The sequence below is a fragment of the Parasteatoda tepidariorum genome, chromosome 2, assembly GCF_043381705.1.
Source record: "Parasteatoda tepidariorum isolate YZ-2023 chromosome 2, CAS_Ptep_4.0, whole genome shotgun sequence".
NCBI classification, from domain to species: Eukaryota; Metazoa; Arthropoda; class Arachnida; order Araneae; family Theridiidae; genus Parasteatoda; species Parasteatoda tepidariorum.
The window spans coordinates 51,490,274-51,516,788 of record NC_092205.1 but is presented as its reverse complement, the minus strand read 5'-3'; the positions used below and the strand labels follow the sequence as shown (position 1 = coordinate 51,516,788).

Genomic DNA, 26,515 nt, shown 5'->3' with positions numbered 1-26,515 from the left:
TTCTGTTTTATATTTTATGTTTCATACGTTATCACAAATTGTTATAAGATACATTTCAAAATACCATTACCAGTGATGCCAACTACTCCACTTTCTACATAAGTTTTAATAAATTGGCAGCGAATTATACAGTAAAACTTATGGAATAGGGATAACTGCAATAAAGTTGCATCTCGTATAATACTTTGAATTTTTGATTTGTAGTGGTGAAAAAATTACATAAAATAAAAAATATTAAACTAAAAATAGTTTAAATTTTGTTACCACTTGATAATATATGTTTTTCTTTTAGAAAAGCGGAGTAAGTTGGCGTCTCTGCATTACTCATTTTTTATATTATTTGAAGTTCTATTCTGACAAGCAAATTATCGAGTAATTTTTAATTCACATATTAATTGAAACAATTTTAACACTTATGTAAATTTTCAGCTTTTAATTTATATTTGGAAACATTTCAATTTTTCATAATGTTTAAAGTTATCAATTTATGCAATTCACGTATGTGACATTATTTACACTCCAAACATTAATTTGTTAGACATTTTTGCACTTTAAACAAACATCTTTATAAATAACATAATAATTTGGCACAAATTATCCACTAAATGTCCATTAAGTTTTAGTTTCTATATTATTGAAAATTATGAATGCGCCGTAATTATCTTTAGATTTAACAATCAATATTAACTTTAATTTGAACTTGTTATTCCCAAATTGCTAAAGAGCTAGTCGGAGGAAAAACTTAAGATTAATACCAGTCTACTCTAAAATTGCTTATTAAAACATAAGAGTATTATGTTCCGAGTTGTAGTGTATAAAATAAAACTTCTTAAATTGTCTTTTAGTGTTGAAATATTTAATTAGATCTTGAAGTATTATATTAAAATACTTTATTAAGTATATTCCGAGAACTCATTTTGCACTATATTGTACTTTTCATATCAATTTAAAAACTTTATTCATTATAAACCTTATCCAAAACACTCCATACAGGAGAAACTAGACGAAAGTGAAACTAGTCATAAATTATAATTATTGGCCTTACCCCCGTGCTGTAGCTTTTTAAAAACATAATAAAAGTTTGTTTTGGAAGATTAGTTTTCTCGGGGGACTGATAACAGGAAGGAAGTATGCACTTTGATTAATTAGCTTTTGTGTTGCCTCGTCTTCTCCTCACTTTTGTTTTTATTCTCTACTTGCTATGTATGCCTCCTTCTCAAATTAGGACCTGTCAGCTCGATAATTTCATCAGAAGCTGGCGGAATTACTTCGGAAAGTGATGAAATACTTTCGTATTTTAATTTCTTTTGCTCAAGTGCAAACGATATACTAAGCTTTAGAGAGAATTAAACAAGCAATTTATCAGAGTTGCTCCTTCTCTGTATGTGAAGAGAAAGAAAAAAAATGAGATAATAAGAGAAATTTGTATAAAAGTTTTGTTGTGTGCAAAATCATTTGATAAAAATAATTTTGCTCTTTCCTTTCTCTTAACTGTATAAACGGTTGAAATAGTTTGCAAACGAAACAAAATTATTTTAAAAATATTTTGCATAAATCGTTTGACAAAAAAAAAATGAAGAAAGCTAGTGATATCGTTTTCTCATGCAAACGATATCATTAGCTATTATTTTTATCAAACGATTTATGTAAAATAGTCTTGAAAATAATTTTATTGCTTCTTTGTTAACCATTTTAATAGTTTATTTTTAATGAATTATTCATCTGTTTGATTTCAAAAGTATGAATATTTATATCGATATTATTCAATAGTTAATTCCATCATATTTCTATTCTTTTAAAAGAAAAATTAGACTTTTTTTTAAAATTAAAATACAAACCAAAATAATTTACAACTTTATAATATCTTTATAATATCAGGTTTTATTCATGATTTAAGGATTGAAAATTTTATTTTACGTGATACTTTGCTTCTTTAAAAAAAATATTAAACTATTTGTAGAAATATTATTTAATGCTGAAAATCGCTCGATTAAAATTGGAATAAAATGGAATAAAAAATTCTATTTCGGGGAAAGGATCTGTTTCCTTTCTCTTTAAAACGATATTTTGCGTTTTCTTGAAATTCTAATTGTTATTTCTTCATGAATGATTAACGCCTAAGAATCTATAATTGCTTAACTTCCATTCATAGAATAACTTTTTGATCTTGTTTAACAAATTGTATGTTAATACTTGAATGTAAAAAAAAAAATATATGTATTTAGTGTTAAAAATTTAAAATGTTAAAACGAAAAATAGTATATTAAGTAATTTACATCACATGTTAAAAGTTTGTATAAGCTTAAAATGGCATGTATTTTATCATTAAAAATATGTGCTCATTTTTATTAGATGCGATAGAACAATTTATAGAAAAGCAAATATTTTAAAAAATTTTTATAATAATAATTGAAATTGTAATGGAAAAATACATCCTTTAGAATAATTAATATTGCTGTTTTGAAAACTTATGTTCGTAGTTAGCATTTATATCAAATGCAAGTATTCCTATTACAGCATTTGGGTCTGATTCTTTCTCTATTATATTTCCTTTCTCTCCCCTTTACAAATTTTTCATTGCTATTATTTTGCAAAAAAAAAAATAATAAATAAAAATTATCTGATAATTTTATTTTACGCTTCTAAAATATAAGATTATTCTAATGATTTTCATGTTTCTTACTTATTTAAACAGAATCAGTTATTAAAAATTGTCTGAAAATGATTTAGAGAAATAGTGTTTAAGTTGCCATGAAACTACGAAAAGGCATTTACTGCTTCAATGTCTAAAATATTTCGATATACTTTTAATTATGTAACTTTAAGATAGCTAACAAGATTATGCATACATCAAACGAATTCTTACATGAACAATTCTGGCTATTAAGTATTTACTCTCGCAATACTGATTTATAAGCATGTGAAAACACTTTTATCTATCAAGTCTTTTAGCTTATCCATGGACTCAAGTTTGTACTCGGTATTAAAAAAATTATTTAATTGTGTGTAGATTTCTAAAACATATAAATGTACGCTATTATAAGAACTACAACATCGGTATTTTGAACCGTAATTTCATGCGAATTTTCTGCATTCTTCACGGAGGAAAAAAGTTTGATATATTTATCATACTGCATATTAATGAATTTTTTTTTCTTTTTTTGAAGAAAAAAAACGAGTATTTTGATTAATAAAACTAGACTAAACGGTATTTAAACCATTCATTAGCTAATTTTCCCGTTCATATGTCAGTGGTTTAACAGAAATTCTGGTTTCCAAAATTCTTATTACCACACATTTAGTAAAAAATACAAAACAGAAAAGTTAATTTAGTCAAATAAATAGCTTTTAGTCACTGCTCTAAGGTAACATGATAAAATTGCCAAATTTTATCACAATGTAAGATGCAGCTTGCATTGCATTAACATGCAATACATTAAATGCGTGTAAATACAATATGATTTAATATGCTATGGCCGACATAAAATGGTTTCTCCCTTTTTCGTACACTAGCGATCTCGATAACTTTTTCTCCACGCTAGGTTTAAGTACAAATTTAACAATATACGTATATAAATGCTGATTACTTAAGTGATAAATATCGAGTAAGACATTATTTCGTAAATATATGTGGTAAAACTGGACACATTTTTTTTAAAAAATTTATCTGAAATGCAATGAGAACTACATGAATAATAATCACGCTGTCTGATTTTTAAGTAAATCGGATGAAAATTGAAATCGGGTTTAACAAAAAATGTCAACTGTTTTCTTTTTTTTTTCAATCAGAATATTACACTAAAAACTACACTGAGAAAAAAATATAACCAAAACTACCCGAATATTGTAAAATTTACTGTTCTTTTGGCTATATGAGCATTGTTTTAGGAACAGCGAAAGCTCAATAATTTTTAATGAATCGCTTTCGTAATGATTTTGATAAAACTAATAATAAAATATGGTTTTATAATATGAAATAAAATTTGGTAACTGTGGTCAAATTTGGCAAATTTATCATGATACTTTAGAGCATAGCATAAAAATAATTTATTCCGTTAAATTTACATTTAACTTTTGCATTTTTACTAAATGTGTGGTAAAAAAAATCTCAGAATTTCCAATAAAACTGTTACCATATGAACGGGAAAATTACCAAATGAATGGTTTAAATACCGAGTGTTTTGGTTTTATTAACCATAAATTCGTTTTCTTTACCAGAAATATCATTACCTAACAGTACAGTAGTTTAACTAGACTTTTTTTCTCCGTAAACAAGTGAGAAGTTTTAAAAAATTAGGAACAACTAGATTTTATTCAAATAATTAAAACGTCAATTTCAAAATATGGGGACAAAATAAGTTCATTAAATAATAAGAACTTCAAGTACTGTATTTTATATTGTTTAAAGAACTTTTTTGAAACAATATTTTGTTTAAATACTTATTTTAATTATTTAAATTATGAATAATATGGAAATCATAATGTAACATATAATACAAAGAAATAGAATATAAAGTATATATTTTATTTGAAGTGGATAAATAATGATAATAATTGCGAATTGAAAGTCAATATAAGTGCAGATTTAACAACAAAGCTTAATGCAATAAACTGTTTGCAATGGGGTAATCCCCTTTTCACCGGATCATTTACTTCAATGACGCATCCCTTTTTGGAAAAGTGATTGTATGACAATTGTTGAGAACATTCTGATTTATATTTAAGAAGTATTTCAAATTTCTATGAAAAACTGACTAACAAAGCTTTCCCTGGCTAGTTAAAAGTGAATTTAAGACATTGCTTTGAATTGTAACATGTAGTATAGCTTTAAACAGTTCGCAGTTATCTTTAGCTGATATTCTAAAAATAATATCAAAGCATTTTATTTTTCTAATATTTCAGATAATTCTTTTATTTTCATTAAGCTAATTATAAGATATTGATAAAAAATGTGTGGATAATATTTTTTTATGATAATTACACAAATATTTTCTAATAAACTACATTTGTTAAATTTTTTTTGAATGCCATTCTTAATAAGTATAAATTATACATGAAAGTACAGCTGTGTAAAAATAATAGAATGAATATTCCTAAAATACGAAAAAAATAAGTGTGAGTTTTAACTTATGATGTAAATGCTCAAAAAATAGTAATATTTCTTACAAATATTTTGATATCAAATAATTGAATAAAACAACCTATTTCATTTTCCAATTTTAATAGATATTGCATATAAAACATGCTTAAATTAATATAAATATAAGTTAGTATAAGAAATATGAACTGTCACTACTAATCATAGATTTAGCAATAAGTAAAGCTTGATAGATAGATGTTTTATATTTTACGTTCAAAAAACCATTAACATCTTTAAATATTACATTAAGAGCTTTGTGAAAGAAGCAGGCAAGTGACATTATAAGGGATATTTATTAATCAGAGAAAATTATATAAAGTAGGTGCATCTATATAGGTAAGTTTAATGGAACAGAATTGCTTTTTCTTTCACTTTAATTTCGACATAACTAATTCGCATAAAATTTAAGTAAGCTTGCATGAATTTTATTTCAAATTAAGTAGTGGTAAATAAAATAAGTTAAAGAAATGAGAGCACCACCATCTAATAAATCTATCATAAAATAGTTTGGATACCCTATTGTAGCCAATCTGATTCATGTTTTTAGCTCTTTACAGGTCACAATTACATTAAACATGATTATTTTTTCGAACTGAATTTATTTCGTACTACTTTGCCTTAGACCTGAAAATAACCACTCACCACTACTAAAAAAAGTGGCGGCTTAAATTAAATAAATAACCGGTCACTCCTCCCTTTTTTTAAATTGTGTTTAATGATAAAATTACATCAATGGATAAAGATTCTGGAAAGCAGAATTTTTATTAAAATGTCCAATGTTCGTCCATTCGAAATTTTGATCCTCCAGAATCAATCAACTTGAGAGGAAAAAATTCATGTGAAAGGATATTTCTTTAACAATTCACATATTTCAAAGCTATAATTTATACTTTAAATGTATTTTGAATCCTTAAATACTTTTAAATAGTGTTCTTTAAAGTCAGAAAGTTTAACTAAAGTTTGCACATACGTATTTATATTACTTTTATTGTTGAAATAACTTTTTATAGCCGTAGATCATTTCTAATACGAATTTTTTAAAATATAATTTAATCCAAGAAAAAAAAATTGTGCAGAAAATGACTATTAAGTGAAAAGGACCTTCTCGATATCAGTCACCGACTCTTTAGGTTTGTGGCTGCTAAAAAGTGGCTACTAAGTTATTAGAGTCTACTGGTCACCGGCTACTAAATGAAAATTTAAAATTTTCAGGTCTACTTCGCATGTAACTTAAAAGCACAGAATTATGATAGTCTTATAAGAGTTAACAATAATTCTGTTAGCATTACGTATATCTCGAAATTAAATTGTTTAATTCATCAGAAAAATTACCCAAACCATTATTATTTTTTGGATATGATTTTACTTCGCTTAAATTTCCAACATACAGATATAACTAATTCAATTCAGCTTTAACTAATTCAATTATGTCTTGTACGCAGGTGGTTTGCCATACAAAGTATACACCGGCCATGATGGTGTGTTGACGGAAAAAAGAAAGCAAAGACGAATCCGTACCACCTTCACAAGTTCTCAGCTGAAAGAGCTAGAAAGAGCCTTTCAAGAGACACATTATCCAGATATCTACACAAGAGAAGAAATAGCCATGAAAACCGATTTAACGGAAGCCAGGGTACAGGTATGTTACCACAATTCACCATTATTAATCACGTTATTTTTTTTTAATATTTTGAATCTTCAAAATACTTTCTGAACAGATTACGTGCAATATTTTGTTTCTTTTACTTTTCCTTAAAAAAGTGTTGGACCTTTAAGTTTTTGTTTAATAGCATATTTTCAAAATTTAGTACGAGTGCTAGAGGTAAGTGCTTGTAAAGTTTACTGCAGTTTGGAAACAAACACAGTCTTTTAACAGAACAATTAGTATCCTTCTTGATATTCCAGTTATTGAGGAGTTCTATAGTGCCATTCCAACTACTAAGTGGTTCAAAAAGATTTGACCTTAAATAAGCACTACATAAAAAACAAAATAAAGAAAATGAATACTAAATTTAGTGTACTGTTTTTTAAATGACAGAATTTCAAAATACACTGTAAAAAATTCAGGATCAAATTGCTGTGAAATTTAACGGAAAAGAAATCTGACATATCGTAATTTTTGCAAAACTATTTATTATAGAATCACTGTAGTTAAATGATTATTGCTGTAAAATATACGGTGAAATATTTTAAAGCAAAAATGAATTTCAAGGTAAAATTAATTTTATAGATAATACACCTAAGATACCGGTATTTCTTACCGTAATGTTATCTGGAATTTTTTATAGAATACTTTGAAAATTTTTCATTTTAAAAACAACTTAATGCTTTTTTAAAAAAATTATTTAGTGCTTATATAACATAAAATCTTTCTGAATCATTTAACAGTTGAAATGGCACGATAAAATTCATTTTTTGCAAATGAATTATTGTTTATCGAAGGAGTTAAAATCGTAAATTTTAATTTATGTAGTTATCTGCTGCTATAGTTTGATTTCTAAAAAATATATGCATTAATCTTAGAGTTTTTTAAAATTATGTTTTAAACAATTTCAGAATTTAATGAAAGAGCATATTCACTGGCGTTTTATAAAATGTGAGAAAATCAACTAGACAAAATTAAGTTCTTTAAAATATTTCCATTCAAACTATCTTCTTTAAAGACTTAGCAGAATATACTGATACATTATGCATACAATCAATCACAGCATTTTCTTAATATTTATATAGTATTTTCAAAATGAATCTTAATGCGTTTTTTTTTTAAATTCAGATATGTTATTATATTACATGATTAGGTGTTTTCCACTTGCTATCCAATTTAAATTGAAAATTTCCGTAATGAAAAATCCATTATTTATTGTAAAAGTTTCAAAACATAGTAACTTGGAAAAGTGTTTTGTGTATCTTACTTCGAATTGCGAATGAAACCACTTAAACTGTTGATCAAAATAATAAATAAATTAGAAACTCAAAATTTAAGCTAATAGTTTTTTAAACTAGTATTTTTTTATTATTTTTCATTAAAATTTTTTTTACATATTTTTTATTTGATTTTTTTACATATTTTTTATTACATTTTTTGTCATTTCAAAATAAGAATTAGTATTAGCTATTTAGAAAATGAAAAGGCATAGTCATGCTATTGATTAATGACGTTTCTACGATTTGCTATCAAAATTGTCAATAGTGTAACATATTTTTTTTATTTATATATATATATATATATATATAGTAGAGACCCGATAATCATANTATTAATATATATATATATATATATATATATATATATCTTTCAAGGGACGATTAATAAAGTATTTACTCGAAACTTTTCGAATCGTTTCTATGCTATATTTATTATAAAAATGAAAACATTTTGACTTCCCTACTTTATGATCCAAAAAAAGGCTCATTTATATCTGTAACAAATATAAAAGGCATAAAAAAAACGATCGACTCTGCCAGCTCCCAAAAAAGCTAATCGAGAGCACACACACACAAAAAAGTCATGTTCCTCTTCACCAACAACGATTCGCGTACACACGGCCTCAACAATACCAGCTGTGGTTGAAAGAAAAACTGTCACACTGGCTATGACTGATTCCCCACAAACGTCCAGCGTGGTCGCGTGTTGAGGTACGTTGCCGTTTTCGGGTATGTCCCGATGTGTTCAACTGATTGCCCTTTTGTATCAGGTCGCGTGTCTTACTGATCACGGATGCGGATTGGGATAATGAGTTCCTGTGCAGCTTTTGAAGAGGAGGTTCGGCCCACACTTTGTTGTGTGAAAGTGGGCTTAGTGGGCGGTTTCTGATTGCTGTATTGTTGCCTGGATTGTCACTCTGAACGGAACAACTTGTCAACTCCAAAGAATCTTGTTGGATGGAGTCATTTATCTTCTCCGATCACTCTCTCCAGCCCCTCCCGAACATTGCTTGAATGAAATTTTAGTTGAAGTAGCAAAACTTTCGAATTTACTTCATTTAGAGACCTGTCAATTGTTTCAATTAGTTCCATTTATTACTATAACAATACAAATGAGCATTAGATTTAACATGAAACTAAATATTAGATTCTCGGCACAATTATAACTACCAGATTCAATATTTCAAACTTAAATCGCAATCAATCAGCTCCAATTGCTCTCGGATTAGACTGAGATAAGTAATATCACAACCGACAATTACTTCAAGTAGTAGAGTCTGTTTAAACAATCAACATAAGAGATCAAAATTTGAATCGAAATGTTAGATTCAAGATATTCCACATAAATATTACTGCTAGATTTTATCTCAAAATCACACAACATCAGCTCCACCTGTTCTCATTTTAGAATGGGAGACGCATATTAGATCCAAAATATTTGGCACAACTGCGACTACTAGAATTTAATATTTCAGGCTAAAATCGCTATAAATCAGTTCCACTTGCTTTCGTATTAGACTGAGAGGAGTAATATCAAAACTCTTATTTTAGGCTGTTTAGAAACATGTCTATTACTTCAAGTAAGAGAATCTGTTCAAACAATTAACACCAAAGTAATCGAAATTTTAGATCGAAATTGAGATCGAATTATGAATTTAAATATTAGATTCTAATGTATGAAATAAAATCTAAATGCATAAAATAAAAATTAGAACTTATTTTTAAGTTAAGACTTTAATTAAATTTATATATTTTTCTTATCTATTTATACATGAGCGTCATTTTGATGCACACAAAGTTTAATACAGAGATCACAGCCACCATTTAATTGGAATAAAATCTAAATTGTTATTAATCTGAAATGAAAAGCAGTTCTTGTTCTTATCTTTAAGGATATTTTTATAACAATAATTAATTTTATGACTTCTATACAAATTTTTTTATATTTTTTAAACGAACATAGCTTTAATCAAATTTGATATGTATTTTTCATATTCTTTTTTTTTTAGCTCCACAAAAAGTTCCTATTGAAGTTGATGAAGTTTTTAATATTATGTTTTTATTTAAAGCTACCCAACTGGGGCATTTTATTATAAATAAACACTATTACTTTTATAACTTTTAACATTGAATTAAAATGTAACAAAAATTGAATCAAACTAATGTATACTTTAAATTTTTTTTGAAAAGTAAGTACTGAGTAATTTTAACTCTAGTTTGTATAAAAGTTCAACATCATCTACTAAACAGAAAACTATAGTTTTCAACACAGTTATTACTCCTGGAAACCCATATGTAACTTTATTTAAAATCATTATAAAAAAATAAACAGTAAAAAAATAAAATTTGAAATCATCAATTCTGAAATTTTTAAAAGTTTTGGCATCCATATTCTTGTGGGGAAAAAAATTAAGACACGATCTTGATTCCTAACAGCTTTCCATCAGAACTTGAAATAAAAAATCGTTTTAATACCATCAAGATTATCATATTCCCATATCATTTTGGCATTCATATTCTCATTTTGATATTCATATTCTCGTACAAAATAAATAAGTAAAGAGACGATCTTGATATTAAGCAGTTTTTCATCAGAACGTATAATAAAAAATCGTTTTAATACTATTCATGTTATCCTGAAATTTGCAATCGTCAATTCTGAAATTTTCCTCAAAAGTTTTGGCATCGATATTCTTGTACAAAAAAAAAAGTTAAGCAGACGATCTTGATTCCTAACGGCTTTCCATCAGAACTTGGAATAAAAAATTGTTTTAATACGATCATTTTGGCATTCATATTCTCATTTTGATATTATCATTTTGACATTAATATTCTCGTACAAAATAAATAAGTAAAGAGACGATCTTGATATTAAGCAGTTTTTCATCAGAACGTATAATAAAAAATCGTTTTAATACTATTCATGTTATCCTGAAATTTGCAATCGTCAATTCTGAAATTTTCCTACAAAAGTTTTGGCATCCATATTCTTGCACAAAAAAAAAAAAAAAAAAAAAAAANAATGATAATAATAATAAGCAGACGATCTTGATTCCTAACGGCTTTCCATCAGAACTTGGAATAAAAAATCGTTTTAATACCATCAAGATTATCCCGATTTTTGGTAAAAATAATCATCCTCATAACTTAGCAGTTACAAAGCAGTGTCAGAATAATAACAACCGTCCATTTCTGTCCATACAAGTTTATCAAAAGTCCGATCAAGGGGTTTGAAGTACAACAGACCCGACCCCACAATTCACCCGTGACAATAGTTGGGCACCCATGCAGACTCCTATCTTGTCAGAGCACGCTCGTTAATCATTGTCTAATGAGCCGAGCATCTTCAATATAGTGTGTTAGACCAGTTATTATATATATACGAGAGAGAGAGAGAGGATTCAGGGGTTGGTGTATAAATTTGAGTTAATGTTTACTAGAATGGAAGTGGCAAGGCTCTAGGCTGTCAGACAAATTCAAGCTGTTTTCTCTTATATTAAATGCATAATTATTTGGACAAAAGATATTTCTCATGCAGCAAAACTTTGCTGTCGAGTTTGTTTGTTTTTGAATTTGTTGATTTTTCTGTCTTGTTAGACAGAGGAAAATTATGCCCTGGACTATGTGTTTATAAATAGCGGTATTGAAATGCAATGAACTATTAAACGTTTTTCTAGATTTCAATTTTTCGAAAAACAAAAACAGTAAAATTAAATGGTGATTTTTTTTCTTCAAAATTTGAGTTTGTTTATTTTCTGTTTTGTTAGAATGAGGAAAAATGCTATCTTCTGTTTATGTTTTGATGAAGTCAGTGAAATTGAAACTTGACGAAATATTACATGCTTTTCCAAATTTTGATTTTACGCACACATATTTGATTTTCTACATTTTGAGTTAATGTTTACTGGAATGAAATTGGTAAGACACTAGATTGTCAGGAAAAATCAAGCTGTTTTCTATTAAATTAAATGCGCAATTATTTAGACAAAAGATATTTCTCGTGCAGTAAACTTTGCTGCCGAGTTGGTTGATTTCTCTGTCTTGTTAGAAGGAGGAATATTGCGCAGTGAGCTGCTTGTGTTTAGAAATACTCTAATTGAAGCACAATGAAATGTTGAACATTTTTCTATATTTTGATTTTTCGAAGAACGAACGCAGTAAAATTAGATGTAAAGTTAGCTTTAAATTTGTCCATTTTCTGTTTTATTAGAGTCAGGAAAAATCTCTGAAGGCTGTTTATGTTTTGACGTAGTGGAATTGAAAACAATAAAATATTGAATGCTTTTCTAGATTAAATTTTTTTTTTTTTTTTTGGAAAAATCAAAGACTTTTTTTGTATAATAAAATTGGATTTCGAGTTTGGTTGTCTTGAATTAGATCTGTTAATTTTCTGTCTTGATAGCAAGAATAAAATTTTCGTAGACTGGTTAGATGTAGTGGAATGTAATGCAATAAAACTTTAAACACTTTTGCAGGTTTTGATTTTTTGTTAAATGAATAGCATTTTTCGTACAGTGATATTAGATGCTTAGTTTGCTTGTTTTGAATTTGATCTGTTGATTTTCTGTCTTCTTAGAAGGAGGAAACGTTCTTAGACTTTTTATTTTTAGATGTAGTTAGTGGAATTCAAACTCAATAAAGCATAAATGCTTTTCAAGGTATACATTTTTAGAAAAAATGAACATTTATCGCACAATAAATTTAACTGTAGAGTTTTTATTTTTATTTATTTATTTGCTGATTTTTTGGTTTCGTTACATAGAGGAAAATCATTTTTTATGTTTTGATGTAGTGGAATTGAAACACAATGAAATAATAAAGACTTTTCTAGATTTTGACATTTTAAAAAAAACGAACGACATTTACAGTACAGTAAATTTAGTCGTTCGGTTTATTTATTTTGAATTAGTTGCTTTTCTGCATTTCAGAAAGAGAAAAATTAGGTTGTATAATTTTTATGGTTAGTTTAGATGTAGTATAATTGAAACAAAATAAAATGATAAAGGCTTTTCTAGAGTTTGATGCTTCGGAAAATGAACGAGACTTTTCTTGCAGTGAAACAAGATGTCACATTTATTTGATTTTAATTTGTTGATTCTTCTGTTTTATTTGAAAAATAAAAATTAAACTGTAGACCGCTTATGTTTGTATATAGAATAATTAAAACACAATGAAAAAATATACCCTTTTCTAGATTTTGAACTTTGAAAAACAAACATTTTTCGTACAGTAAAACTAGATGTCAAGTTTCATTGTTTTGAATTTATTGATTTTTGTTCCTTGTTAGAAACATGAAAAATGCATTATGGACTGTTTATGTTTAGGTACAGTGGAATTGAAACACTTTAAAATGTTAAACCCTTTTCTTGATTTTTATTTTTTCATAACCAGCGACATTTCTCTCTCAGTGAAGTTAGATGTCGAGTTTGTATGTTTTGAATTTTATTTTCTGTTTTGTTAAAATGAGGAAAATCACTAGAGGCTATTTATGTTTAGATGTAGTGGAATTGAAACACTGTAAAATATTAAATGCTTTTTTACATTCGGATTTTTTTCGAAAGAGGAAGGACTTTTCTCATACAGTAAAATTAGATTTCGAGTTTGATTGTTTTGAACTTGATTTGCCTGATTTTCTGCTCTGTTAGGAAGAAGAAAATTGATGTAGACTATTTTTTTATAAGTGTAGTGGAATTAATAAGCAGTAAAATTTAAACACTTTTCTAGATTTTGATTCATTGTTAAATGGATTTCCTCATTCTTCGTATATTAAAATTAGATGTCGAGTTTGTTTATTTATAAGTTGATTTTCTCTCTTGTTAGAAAGAGGAAATTGCTTTAGACTGTTTATATTAAGATTTAGTAAGTGAAATTGAAAAACAATAAAATATTCACTGATTTATAAATTTTGATCTTTAGAAAAAGGGCGACATTTTTCATACAGTAAATTTTTAATTGTTGAGTTTTTCTTTTTCTTGCTTTTATTTGCTTATTTTGGTCATGTTAGGGAGAAAAAATTCGTTGTAGACTGCTTATGTTTTGATGTCAGTGGGATTGGAATGCAATAAAACGTTAAAACTCTTTTCTATATTTTAATTTTTCAAAAAACGAACGACATATTTCGTACCGTAAACTTAGCAGTCAAGTTTGTTTATCTTGAATTTGTTGATTTTCCTGCATTGTTAGAAGTTGGTAGTAGACTTCTTATGTTTACATGTAGCGTTGCTGAAACGAAGTAAAATGATAAAGGCTTGATTTCGATTTTTCGAAAAATAGACGATGTTTTTCGTTCAGTAAAAACAAGATAACAAGTTTGTTCGATTTTAATTTGTTGCTTCTTTTGTCTTGCTTGAAAAATAAAAATTACTCGATAGAATGTTTATGTTTAAATGTGGGGAAAATAAAATGCAATGAAATATTAAACGCTTTTCTACTTTTGATTTTTAAAAAACGAACATTTTTCGTACAGTAAAATTAGATGTCGAGTTTGTGTGTTTCGAATAAGTTGATTTTTCCTTTCCCCCCCCCACTCCTTTTTTTAGTAAGTAAAAAATAAGTTGTTGACTGTTTATGCTTAGTTATAAAAATACTTTATTATTCCCTAAAAAGAGAATATTTCAAAATGGCGACAGAGTCTTCAAAAAATAAATAAATAAATAAACAGCTGTATATACATTATTTTATTTCCTGTAATAAGGAGGAAATTTAATATCACAAACTCAGTTTTTCTAGTTACCTTAAACACTGCAAAATATATTTCATTACATAATTTCATTGCTTAATTCCTTTATTTTACTATCATAGGCACTTGTAAATTATAAGACCTTTTTCCCACTTAAAAATATCTTTCATGCATGTAGGAACTTTTTTTTCTTTCAAATTTACCTTACTTTACGGTGATGATATTCCTAGTAACAGAAAACCATAATTATAGTTAATAAAACCAAAATACACGGTATTTGACTAATTTATTTGGAAATTTTTCCGTTCATATGATAACAGTTTAACTGAAATTCTGGGTTTGAAAATTATGGTTCTTATTACCACACATTTAATAAAGAATGCAAAAATTGGAAAGTAAATGTAATCGAATAAATGATTTTCATGCCATGCTCAAAGGTATGAAAAATTACCAAATTTAACCAAGTTTACAAAATTTAATTGCATATTATAAAACAATATTTTATTGCTAATTTTACCAAAATCATTACCAAAACTCTTCGGTGAAAATTGCCGAGCTTTCTGGTGCCCCAAACACTAAAAATTTTACCATATTTTGGTAGGTTTAACCATATGTTTTTTCTCAGCGTAGGATAAACATTAATAAATAAGATTTTGATTTACGTGATTATGCAATGAAGTTTTAAAATATGTTATATATGATTATTTTTATATATTCCAACTTCGAACTAAAAGTTTAAAAAAAATGCATCTTACTTTTTTCTCTTTTTATTTGAATATAATGAAATATATTAATGCATAATTTATACATTTAAACACTTTAATAAGCTTAATATCACCCCACAAACACCCTAAACTAAAGATTAAAGCAGGCCCAGACTCCCCTTTACCACTTATTTCTATAACACTCTAAAGCGGAAATCATCTATACCAGCGTGTAACAGATGGCTTCTTGAATAGTGTGGGGTGGATTATTCTATGGACAATAACCACCGTATTGGAACTATTGGTCATATATCTATATTCACCATATATATATACACACTCTCTAAAGGGGGGGAGGGAAGTCCTGAGGGTTGATTCTGTTCAGTCTTCTATAAAGCTATCACGGCCATGCACATCGCTATGATATATTATGACAAGTTATGGTTGCTGTCTTTGTGAAATGGGTGTGTGTGTGGTATACATTTGTTGAAAAATAGAAGATAGATTTGATTATTAAGAAAAACTCAGACCACTAATTGAAAAAAAATTTAAAAAATAATTTTTTTTGTTTTTAGTCAGCTGTTTGAAAAAGAATAATCAATATTTGAAAATGAAAGCAATTAATATCACATAACTGTGATATATTACGACAAGTTATGGTTGCTGTATTTGTGAGATGGGTGTGTGTGTGGTTTACATTTGTTGAAAAAAAGAAGAGAGATTTGATTATTAGCGAAAAACTTAGACCACTAATTGAAAAAAAAATATAAAAAATATTTTTTGCTTTGTTTTCAGTCAACTGCTTGAAAAGGAATAATTAATATTTAAAAATGAAAACAATTAATATCACATAACTGTGATATATTATGACAAGTTATGGTTGCTGTCTTTGTAAGATGGGTGTGTGTGGTTTGCATTTGTTGAAAAATAGAAGAGAGATTTGATTATTAGAGAAAAACTCAGACCACTAATTGAAAAAAATACACAAAATATTTATTTATTTATTTTGCTTTTAGTCAGCTATTTGAAAAGGAATAATCAATATTTAAAAATGAAAATAATATCACATAACTGTGATATATTATGACAAGTTATGGTTGCTATCTCTGTAAGATAAATGAGTGTGTGGTTTATATTTGTTAAAAAAAGAAAAGAAGAGAAGAGAGATTTAGTTATGATATAAAACTTAGACTACTAATTGAAAAAAAAGAAAAAAATACGAAGTATTCTTTTTCTGTTTTTAATAAAATTAATAATTAATATTTGAAAATGAAAACGGTACATCACAAATAATTTATATTTTCAGATTCCTATAAAACAATTTTTTAACACCAGGGTAGTTTTTATATTTTAATAAACAATTTTATGTGATAAAATTAATTTTAGATTGCAAAGGTAAAAACTTTTCATGTTTTACTTCATACAGAACGGTGTTAAAAAATGTAAAAATTCACAAACTAAATAAGTTGTGAAATTTGTTTTAACAAAAACATTATGCACACTGAGAAATTAAATTAATTTTTCTCCTTAAATTTTAAATTTGTTTGCCATTTTCATCTATGATCGTGTATTTTTAGAATAATATCTTATCGTGCTTTACTTTATTACTATTTTTGGCAGCGCAGTATTTAAAAACTTCAAGAGTTGAAAAATGGAAATGTGTGAAACTTCTACAATTTTAATAGAAATATTTCAAGCGTAAGAAAAAGATACTAATTTAGATATAATAATAAATTAAAAAGAACTTATTTTATGTTTAAATTTATTGAACATGAAAAAATGTAAAAATTTTTAATGTTTAGTCAGCGTTTTTAGGAAAATAATTTTATAAGAAAAGCGGTGGAGCAATAATAGACATAAAAGTTTAATGAGCAGAGCTTTGCAAACAGGAAAAAAGTTTTAACAACTTTATTGGAATAATTATTTTATTTCTTTTTGTAAATTTAAAAAAATGTTTATGTTGGCCCGTCGGTAAAACTTTTTTGCATTAGATATTAAAAACAAATGCATGTTAGTATTGAAAATCTGATTATTAGATCAATAGCTTTTTAGATTTTCATTTTTTATTTTATTTTGCCCATTAAAAGACTGCCTGAAATTGAAATGTTATGCTTAATTAAATATTTTTTCACATTGTTTCTTTCGAATTTTTGTTCAAAGTGAAATTGAGATTTATTCCATTTAAATAACTGAAGGGAAATTGGATATGATAAATCCAATTTCCGTTTTATAGTTTCCTAACTGCAGAAATGTTTAAAATTGAATTTATTAAAATCTGAATTTGAATTATTTACCACCACACACTTTTAAACACATACTACTCTCAGATTTAATCTGTAAGAAATATGCAGCTTAGGTGGAAAATGCTTTAAGCAAAGCATCCAAACATCTTAGAATACAATCTCAAACCAAAAACTATAAATATGACCAAAAAAAAAAAAAAAAAAANAAAAAAAAAACTACTTCATTTTCTTTTTGTTGAAGTAGAGCATTTAATTTCGATCAGAAAATGGAGCATAAATTCCTCATTTTCATTAACAATCAAAAAATTTACGAAAGGGACAGTCCCAGTAATCCATTGTAAAATACAACATAGCAGGTTGGAAAAGGCTTTATTATAATCTATTACGCAGCAATATGACAAATCTAATGTTTTAAGCGAAACCTTTTCATCATAACATTCAAACGGCATAAAAAAAATTCGAACTATAGACCATAAACATTTAAAAAAAACTTCATTTCCATTTTATTCAAGTGGTGCATTCCATTTCGATCTGCAAATGGAGCGACAATTCCTCATTTTCATTTACAACCAAATGATTTACAAAAAGGACAATCTTCACTCTGTAAAATACAACATAGCAGGTTGGAAAAGGCTCTATAATAATCTATTATGCAACATTATGAGTTTTAGTCCATATCAGTACTCTTCTGGAAGGAGCAGCGAAAAATGTTTAAATTAGTTGCGAAGAATTTTATAGCCTTCGAATGGACGACGCAAAGGAAATGCTCGTGAGCAACTCTGCACGCAAATGAATTTACAGGAAAACTGGTTTAAATCTTATGCGCAGTGATAAAAAGATGTTAGATAAAAAAAAAATTAAAATGTTAATTTTTGAGTTTCTTTAGGTGGAAAAAAATAAAGATGTTTTAAATTTTTTGTTTTGTTTAGGTCAAAAATAACTGTTAATAATTTTTCATTTAATAATAAAGTAATTTTATTTTCAATAGGGAGAATTATCCTCTAGATGATGTTTTCATATATCACCCCAGAATTAGTGTGGTAGATTTATTTTAGCCTTCCAGACAAAAACAAACCAAACATTTAAAAAAATGCAGTCGAAATTCTGTTCAATGTAGCAAAATATAATTAGCTTGTTTTTCATTTTCATAAATTTAGTTTTCATATTCACTGATTAAATTTTCCGTTAATAAATTTTCAGCATATTCTTTTAGCAGATCAATAAATTTATTATGTATTATAGCATTAACCTTGGTTGTATTTTAAAATAAGCAACCAAGTATAACATTTGAATACAAATATTTTAGCGCACTCTCTGCACTTAAATTTTAGAACTTTCTATGACGCTGCTGATCAATTAAGATATTTTCGTTACTGGAAACATTAAAAAGAAAAAAAAGAGAAAGAAGGAAAAAGAAAATTTATTTTCTCTTACTTCACTAACCACAGGGATATGACAATTTTTCAAAAGAAAAATTATTTGTTAAATGATGAGCATGGAGAGAAATAAAAATTATAATTAATTATAGAAAGCCCATTCATAAAAATATGTATAATCTGCATTTTAATCTCCTTACACAACAGAACACTCTGATGTTTTTCTTTTAAATAGTGTTTTGCATATTTTTACTTAACTTATTCTAAATTATAACTTTAATTGCTTTATACTGATTGAAAAATACTTAATATAGCTGGAAATGCATGCACACTTTATTATTTACAACTAACCCCAGCTACAATTTTACCTTAGGCTCAGTTGAACTCAAAACTTGCTCTATATGGGTTCTACATGCACCGAGGGACCAATATTGAGCTGTCTAGATTTTTTTAATATTGGTCCTGGAATGCCTTTTAATATAGGGCAATAACAATTCTACATAGGGCCGATACTAGTTGAAAAGTAGTTCTAAAATATCGAGAAATATGGACAATTCTATACAGGGCCGATATTGGCTAAATAATTAATATGAAATATTAGATTAACCTAGCAATTCTACATAGGACCAATACCGGGAAAATATCGGCGCTTTTTACTCTTATTGAGTTAAGATTAACGAATATTGATACAATGAGATTTCAAGTTATTTTGTTACTAAGAAATTAAAAAATAAAAAAAAAGCCACCAAAATTATTAAAAAGAAATTAGAACATTTTAAAGATTATAAGCTCAGACAATTTAAATTTGTATTTTTTAAGAAATGTTATAGTTTTTTACAAGCTTTAGAGTCTCAATTATTTATCTTTTCAGAATATAAAATTGATTTTTTTTTAAAGCTACCTTTCACTTATTTAATATTTGCCCTTGTTTATTATTTCGCTCTTATGCCAGTAGTGTTCTAAAAACAAAATTCGGAAGTTTTCCAGAACCTGCTTTCAGGTGACACTCCGTGCGGCAGTGTGTAAGGGTACGGCGGCGAGAAAGAAGCATTAGCTTAGAATCACGTATGTAGCGAAATTGCTTCCACAGATGAGGTGTTCGAAAGGATTTTTATGAGCATCTCTAGAATTTAGAACGAATTTTCTCAACCTGCTTTTACCACGAAAACGCATTTTCTTTTAATGTTCGCGTTTATTATGATGATGAGTCTACGAGAGAAAACTTAGGGTTTAGCACTGTACTTAAGTTTTAGCTGGATATTTCGGTAGATTTGTGCTGCTGCTTGCCCAAGGATCATGCATTTTTAACACTTAATGTGCACATTCTTGAAGAAGTGACACAGGGGTTCCCACTTATCAATTAAATGGCTTCAAAGAGAAATGTTTCAGAATGATGTGCCTCTACGAAAACAACTATTTTATTAACATTCCTCATAGCTTTGCAGTTTTACTAGTAAATAGTTTAGATGCGAGCCAATTAAAGTAAAAAGCTAAACAAGTCAAAGTCGTAGTTATGATATTGACACAAGTTTTTGTTTAGATATTTATTGCTGTTTTCTGGGGATAGTCGATTATTATGATGTCGATTATTATTACAATTATAGGATAAGTCTTTATAAATCGATTACTAATATTCATACAGAAATTGATAACTTAACGAAAAGTTGCAGTAATTGAAAAAATAAAATTAAACATGTGAAATACTCAGAGATTTTACAAATTTTGGGTTTAAAAAAAAAATTAACTGTGTGCTGTGTGGAATTAATATTCATGAGTCAAAGTTTGAATCTTCATAAGGTTTCATGATAAAAGATATATTTATACTTTAAAATACGAAATGTATATACATTTTAAGCTATAGTGTTTTGCAGTGTACAAATTGCTGTTGATGAGTCTACAAAATGCAAATTTCATGAGTTTTTTTCGATTTACAAGTAAATAATTCAGATTCGCGCCAATGAAAAGGAAGAGCTAAACAAGTCAAACTCTTGGTTGCGATATTGACTCAAATTATTTAGATATTCATAGCTATTAGGGGGACCGGAAAGTAATGACGTTTCGGTGCATCTGTTATTTGTTATCAAGATTTTATTTTTAATCAATAATGTATTCACCCTCGTTAGCAACAACCATTCAATGCCGGATAGAAAATGAATCGAAATGTATTAAAAAAACGAATTGGTTCTTAAGACTAACGAATATTTAATGGGCCGAAACGACATTATTTTCCTGTCCCCCTACTATTTTCTGGGGTTGGATAAAGTCTGTATAAAACGCCAACTATTGTCCGTGCAGAAATTGATTACTTAACAATAAAATGTGGAAATTGATAAAATAAAATAAAAACATATGAATAACAATGAGACTTAAAAATATTTTAGTTTGCTTTAAAAAATAATTGCATGCTACATTATGTGTTTTTGTCATTTATTATTACATTATTAATTGTATGCTACATTATTATATATTCATTGTATAAATTTTGAATATTCATAAATTTTGATGATCAAAAATATATTTATATATCAAAATACAAAATCTTAATAGAAAATGTCTATAAATTTTAAACTGCGGTGTTTTACTGTGCACAAATTGTGTTTGATGCGTCTGTAAAATTTAAATTTTATGAGATTTTTTTTGAGTTGCGAGTAAATATTTTAGAAGCGCGCCAATTAAAGTGAAAAGCTAAACAAGTTAAACTCGTTGTTACGATATTGGTACAAGTTCTCTTTTCTTTTTTTTTTTAGATATTTGTTGCTATTTTCTAAGGATTGTTAAAATCTTGTTAAAATTATCACTAATGATATACATAAATTGATAATTTAATAAAAAAAACTGTGATAATTGAGAAAATAAAATGAAACAATTAAAGTACATACAGATTAATAAATTCTTTGTTTTTTTTTTTAATTAATAGTATGATGCTCTAATAAAAAACGTTTGGTCCGACTACCTGAATACGGTAAAATTTACCTTGTTTCCGTCTCTATAAAAAAAAACAAAGCAGCTCGATAATTTTAACCGAAGCACTTTGGTAAAAGTAACAATAAGTAAACACAAAGTAATAATATACAGCGTTTTAATGTGTGATAAAATTTGTTAACTGCAGCAAAGTTTGGTACTTTAATACAATATCTTACTGCATGGTACAAAACAACCATTTATTAGGTTAAATTTGTATTTTGTATTAAATGTGTAGTAATGAGAACTACGGTTTTCAAAAGTAGAATTTCAGGTAAACCGTTATTATATGCATTGAAAAAAATGCCAAATGGAATAGATAAATACAGTATAATTTGTTTTTATTACGAGAATGATGGTTTTGCTTTACCAGAAATGTCATTAAAATACAGTATAGTAGTTCTGCCAGAATTTTTTCTTCGTGTGTAATATGTGTGAAATTAATATTTATGAAATATATTTTGTATAGTCATAAAGTTTGATGATCAAAATAGGTTTATATATCAAAATACAAAACCTTAATAAAAAAAAAGTATATGCATTTTAAATTGCCGTTTTTTACAGTGTGCAAATTGAACTTGATGTGTTTACAAAAGGTAAATTTTATGAGATTTTTACGAGTTTTTTGTTATGCTATAGACCTTAAAATGCTTCATGGAATAATGAATAAACAAAGTAAAGTTGGCATAAATAATGCACTTACTACTGTATCCCATAAATTCGTTCTGATGTCAGTCAATTGAGCATAGAGTTTTATTCTTTAAGTTTCATAATCCATTTTTGACACTCGACGAATTTGCTTAGGTAACCTTCAGAGCCTGATTAAAAAAAATATTTGATTAGATTTATTTACAAAAATTATTTATAAATATCAGAAATGACGATATTTGCATGGGAGAAAATTTTAGTAAATTTTTTACTTGAACGATAAATTCTTGATTCTGTTTAAAGTAATGTGACTTCTGGAACGAATACTTTATTAAAATAAAATCAACTAATGTTGTTTTATTGTCCTTTTCAAGTGAAATTTAAGTTTATACAGTGTAAAATTAAGTTATTAAATCCAAGTTCTCAGGTAAGAGAAAAATTTACAATTTTGTAAATTTTGATAGTACTAAAGTAACGCTGTACTTTTAAAATGAAAAAAGATAATTTTTCTTACTAAATGAATATTTTTACAATTTTAATCAGCTCTGTACAACAGAGCTTCTAAGTGTGTTTATGCTATAAATAAAAAATTATTTTTCTACATAAAATTTTTTTTTTGTTCTTGTGTCCAGGTTTTTTTTATATTTTTTTTATTTTAAAATGTCCCGCAGAACTTTATTAACGACTTAAAGTTGAGTTATATGAAGTTGAAATGTTATAAAGTTTACCAAATAGTGCCTTTCTATAATTGAAAATATGAAAGATTCTCAAATTATTGAACAATTGGTGCAGTGATTTTGGTTATTTATGGCTATTGATTTTCTAATCTAATAAATAAACAATAAAGACTAATCATTATTAATCATCATTCTGTAATATTTAAAAGGAAGAAAGAAAAAAAAATAGAAATGAATTAGGAACCTTAACTTCGAAACAACAGCCTCAGTTTAAAAATGAAATCAGTCTTAATCAAGCGTTAATATTTAGTAAATATGCAACGGTCAAATATCTCGAGAAATATGCATCGAATCAAAAAGGGAAAATAGACACATGCATTATTTTTTAAAAGCTATCCAATGATACCAAACTCGACCTTCCAATCCCTTCCCGCTGAGAGTGGGGAGGAGAGCAACTTTAATATCTTAAATATGAGCTCCTTTTTCTTATTGCCGATTCGGATTCCTCAAAAAGGTAACTGTTTGAGTACAGGCTATGCATTTTGCTTCACAAATGCATGGTTACCGATAAAAAAAAAGGGTGCAATCTGTGTAAAATGGCGGTCAGAATAAGAAAATAAAAATAGACTCGTTTCAATTTTTTTTTAATCAATTTATTTATTTATTTTGAAAAAAAAAATAACCGAAACATTTTCCTTTTTAATTTGTTTATTTCAATCTGATGTGTCAATAACAGACTCAGCATTTTAAACGACGTGTACCATACTTAATTTCTTTTCTATTTCAGCGCCGAAAAATTAGATAAACTAAAGCAGATAGAGTATGTAATTGATAGATAGCTTTTAAGAGAATATTGAATGTGATTATTGTCCCTTTTTCGATCTGATATACATTTTTGGTGATATTTGACGGTTTCCAAACTTTATTTTTACACTCAGTATGTATCAAAATATTTCAAAAGGTGTCAACAGTTTTAAATTCATCAAAGCAAACATAAACAAATTTATTTGAGTATGTCAATTAATTTGAAAAAAAAAGTATTTTTTTCTAAATTCTAATCGCTAGTCGCATTAGAAAAAAATATTTATGAAAAAATCACAAATAATAATGGCAGACGCAACATTATTGTCTGAAGAATCATTGAATGCTGATAAAAGTTTCGTTTCTCTGCGTTTCACATTCATGGGATTATTTTTGCTCAATGGGGGATTAAACAGCTAGAAAATACACCCTGCCTACTTGGAACAGTTAAGTCGATGATCCCATCTGTGAAAAACTCCATCTGCGAAGTTCTAACAGGTTACATAATGCGACATGTTCACCACTGAACTGTGAAATGTTCTTTGTAAAAATAAGGTTGAAAAATTCTACCGTAATTTTTACAGTAATATTTAATTACAGTTATTCAGTAATTATTATTGTAAAAACTGTGGTATATCAGATTTTTTTTGTTCCATGAAATGTTAGGAGAAAAATAGATTTTACCGGAAAAAGAACCGACTCTCAATTTGCTCGTATATTTACCGTAATTTTATCGGAAATATTTTAAAGTGTGTGTTTTTATAATGATTATTCGAAAGTTGCTATTATGAGAATAAACTAAGAATATTTTTCAGTCTTTTTTCACGAATTGGATTGAGTGAATAGTTTAAAATTACAACAACTGGATCTGCTATGCAACACCAATTGCTAAAAGAAAAAACTTATAATAATATCTACTTAAAAAATTTAAAAAGCAGCTAAAAATGTTTTTAGTCAAAACTTCCAAATTATGGTAAAATTTTCGTGTTTGTGACTCTATAGAAAGACCAAAAAGCTCGGCAATTTTTTTTCGAAGAACTTTGATTATAATTTTGCTAAAATTAACAGTAAAATGTAGTTCTATAATATGTGATAAAATTTGGTAAATGTGGTAAAATGTAGTAATTTTATTATGATATAAAATTTAAAAATTACAAAAGTTTCTATTCATAAAAGGTGAAATATATGCATCAAAAGTGCATGTTATGTATGAAAATTACATTTTTGAGCATTGTGTGACTTATATGTTAAAGTTGATTGTTGTTATGTTAAAGATATGTTACATGACATTGATATGTTAAAGTTAACATTGTTTGACTGACTTCATAATTCGCAATTGAGAACTTGTTCTACAATATTTTTTGTTTTCAAAAGTTGATCATTTTGTGAAAGAATATTTTTAAAAAAAACTAAATTAGATAAACTATAAATTTAATAGAAACAATTTGAAATTTTAATTTTTTGTTTGAGATTTGTTAAATTTAACTCTTGAAAAATATGCCATGAAACACTTATTATGACACCATCGCCAGCATATTAAATCTTAACATTTGTTAACGTTACGAGAGATATTTGCTATGTGTGCAGAACAGCGATACTAGAAAAAAATATGCTACTGACTCTGAAGAAAAAAGTGTATTCAAAACTGCAACAATATGGCAAAATTTACCGTATATATGGTTCTATAGTAATACCAGAAAGCTAGGTAATTCTTACCGAAGCGTTTTTAAAATATGGTTTTATAATAGGCTATAAAATTTGGTTAATGTGTAAAATTTTTGGTAATTTTACCTGGGAGAATGGCGTAAAAACCATTTATTCGATTAAATTTACTTTTCAGTTTTGTACTTCTTACGAAATGTGTGTTAATAAGAACTATAATTTTGAGAATCAGAATTTCCGGCGTAAATCGTTACCATATGAACTGGAAAACTACCAAATGAATGGTTTAAATGCAATATATTTTGGTTTCATCATCCATAATTATTGTTTTTTTTACCAGTAATGTCATTACCATACAGTGGGGGTAATTTTACTAGAGTCTTTTTTTCGAGAAACCAATCAAACAATGATTACTTAGCCAAATCGTTTTGAATAAATTAATCCATAAATTTCAAAAATTTCTTTATTGTTTAAAGTAACTTTCTTTGTAATTAGTTCGAATTTCCAATTGCTAAAGTTTGTACGGAAGAAACTCCAAATAAGTATAGTTTCCTGGGCTTATTAAAATTCCATTTGAGGAGCTGAAAACTTTCCAAAAGCCTCTCCATTTTCCGTCGACATCTTCATGACATTGCTGTGACAGATTGTAAGGAGAACTTTCTTAATGTGATTAGATAGAAATGGGAGAGATGTTTTCTT

The 26,515-nt window shown here is 27.1% G+C and overlaps 1 protein-coding gene and 1 long non-coding RNA gene across 2 annotated transcripts in view; one reads left to right on the top strand and one right to left on the bottom strand.

Moving 5' to 3' along the window:
- Positions 1–26,515, bottom strand: part of LOC139425000 (uncharacterized) — a 133,800-nt gene that overhangs the window by 52,406 nt on the left and 54,879 nt on the right. The window contains exon 2 of the long non-coding RNA XR_011636151.1: positions 22,732–22,846. This is a non-coding gene — a long non-coding RNA (uncharacterized lncRNA). The remainder of the gene's footprint in view (positions 1–22,731; positions 22,847–26,515) is intronic.
- Positions 1–26,515, top strand: part of LOC107446297 (paired mesoderm homeobox protein 2B) — an 80,437-nt gene that overhangs the window by 14,503 nt on the left and 39,419 nt on the right. Inside the window, exon 2 of the mRNA XM_016060907.3 lies at positions 6,583–6,779. Within this exon, the coding sequence (XP_015916393.1) occupies positions 6,583–6,779 (197 nt within the window). The remainder of the gene's footprint in view (positions 1–6,582; positions 6,780–26,515) is intronic.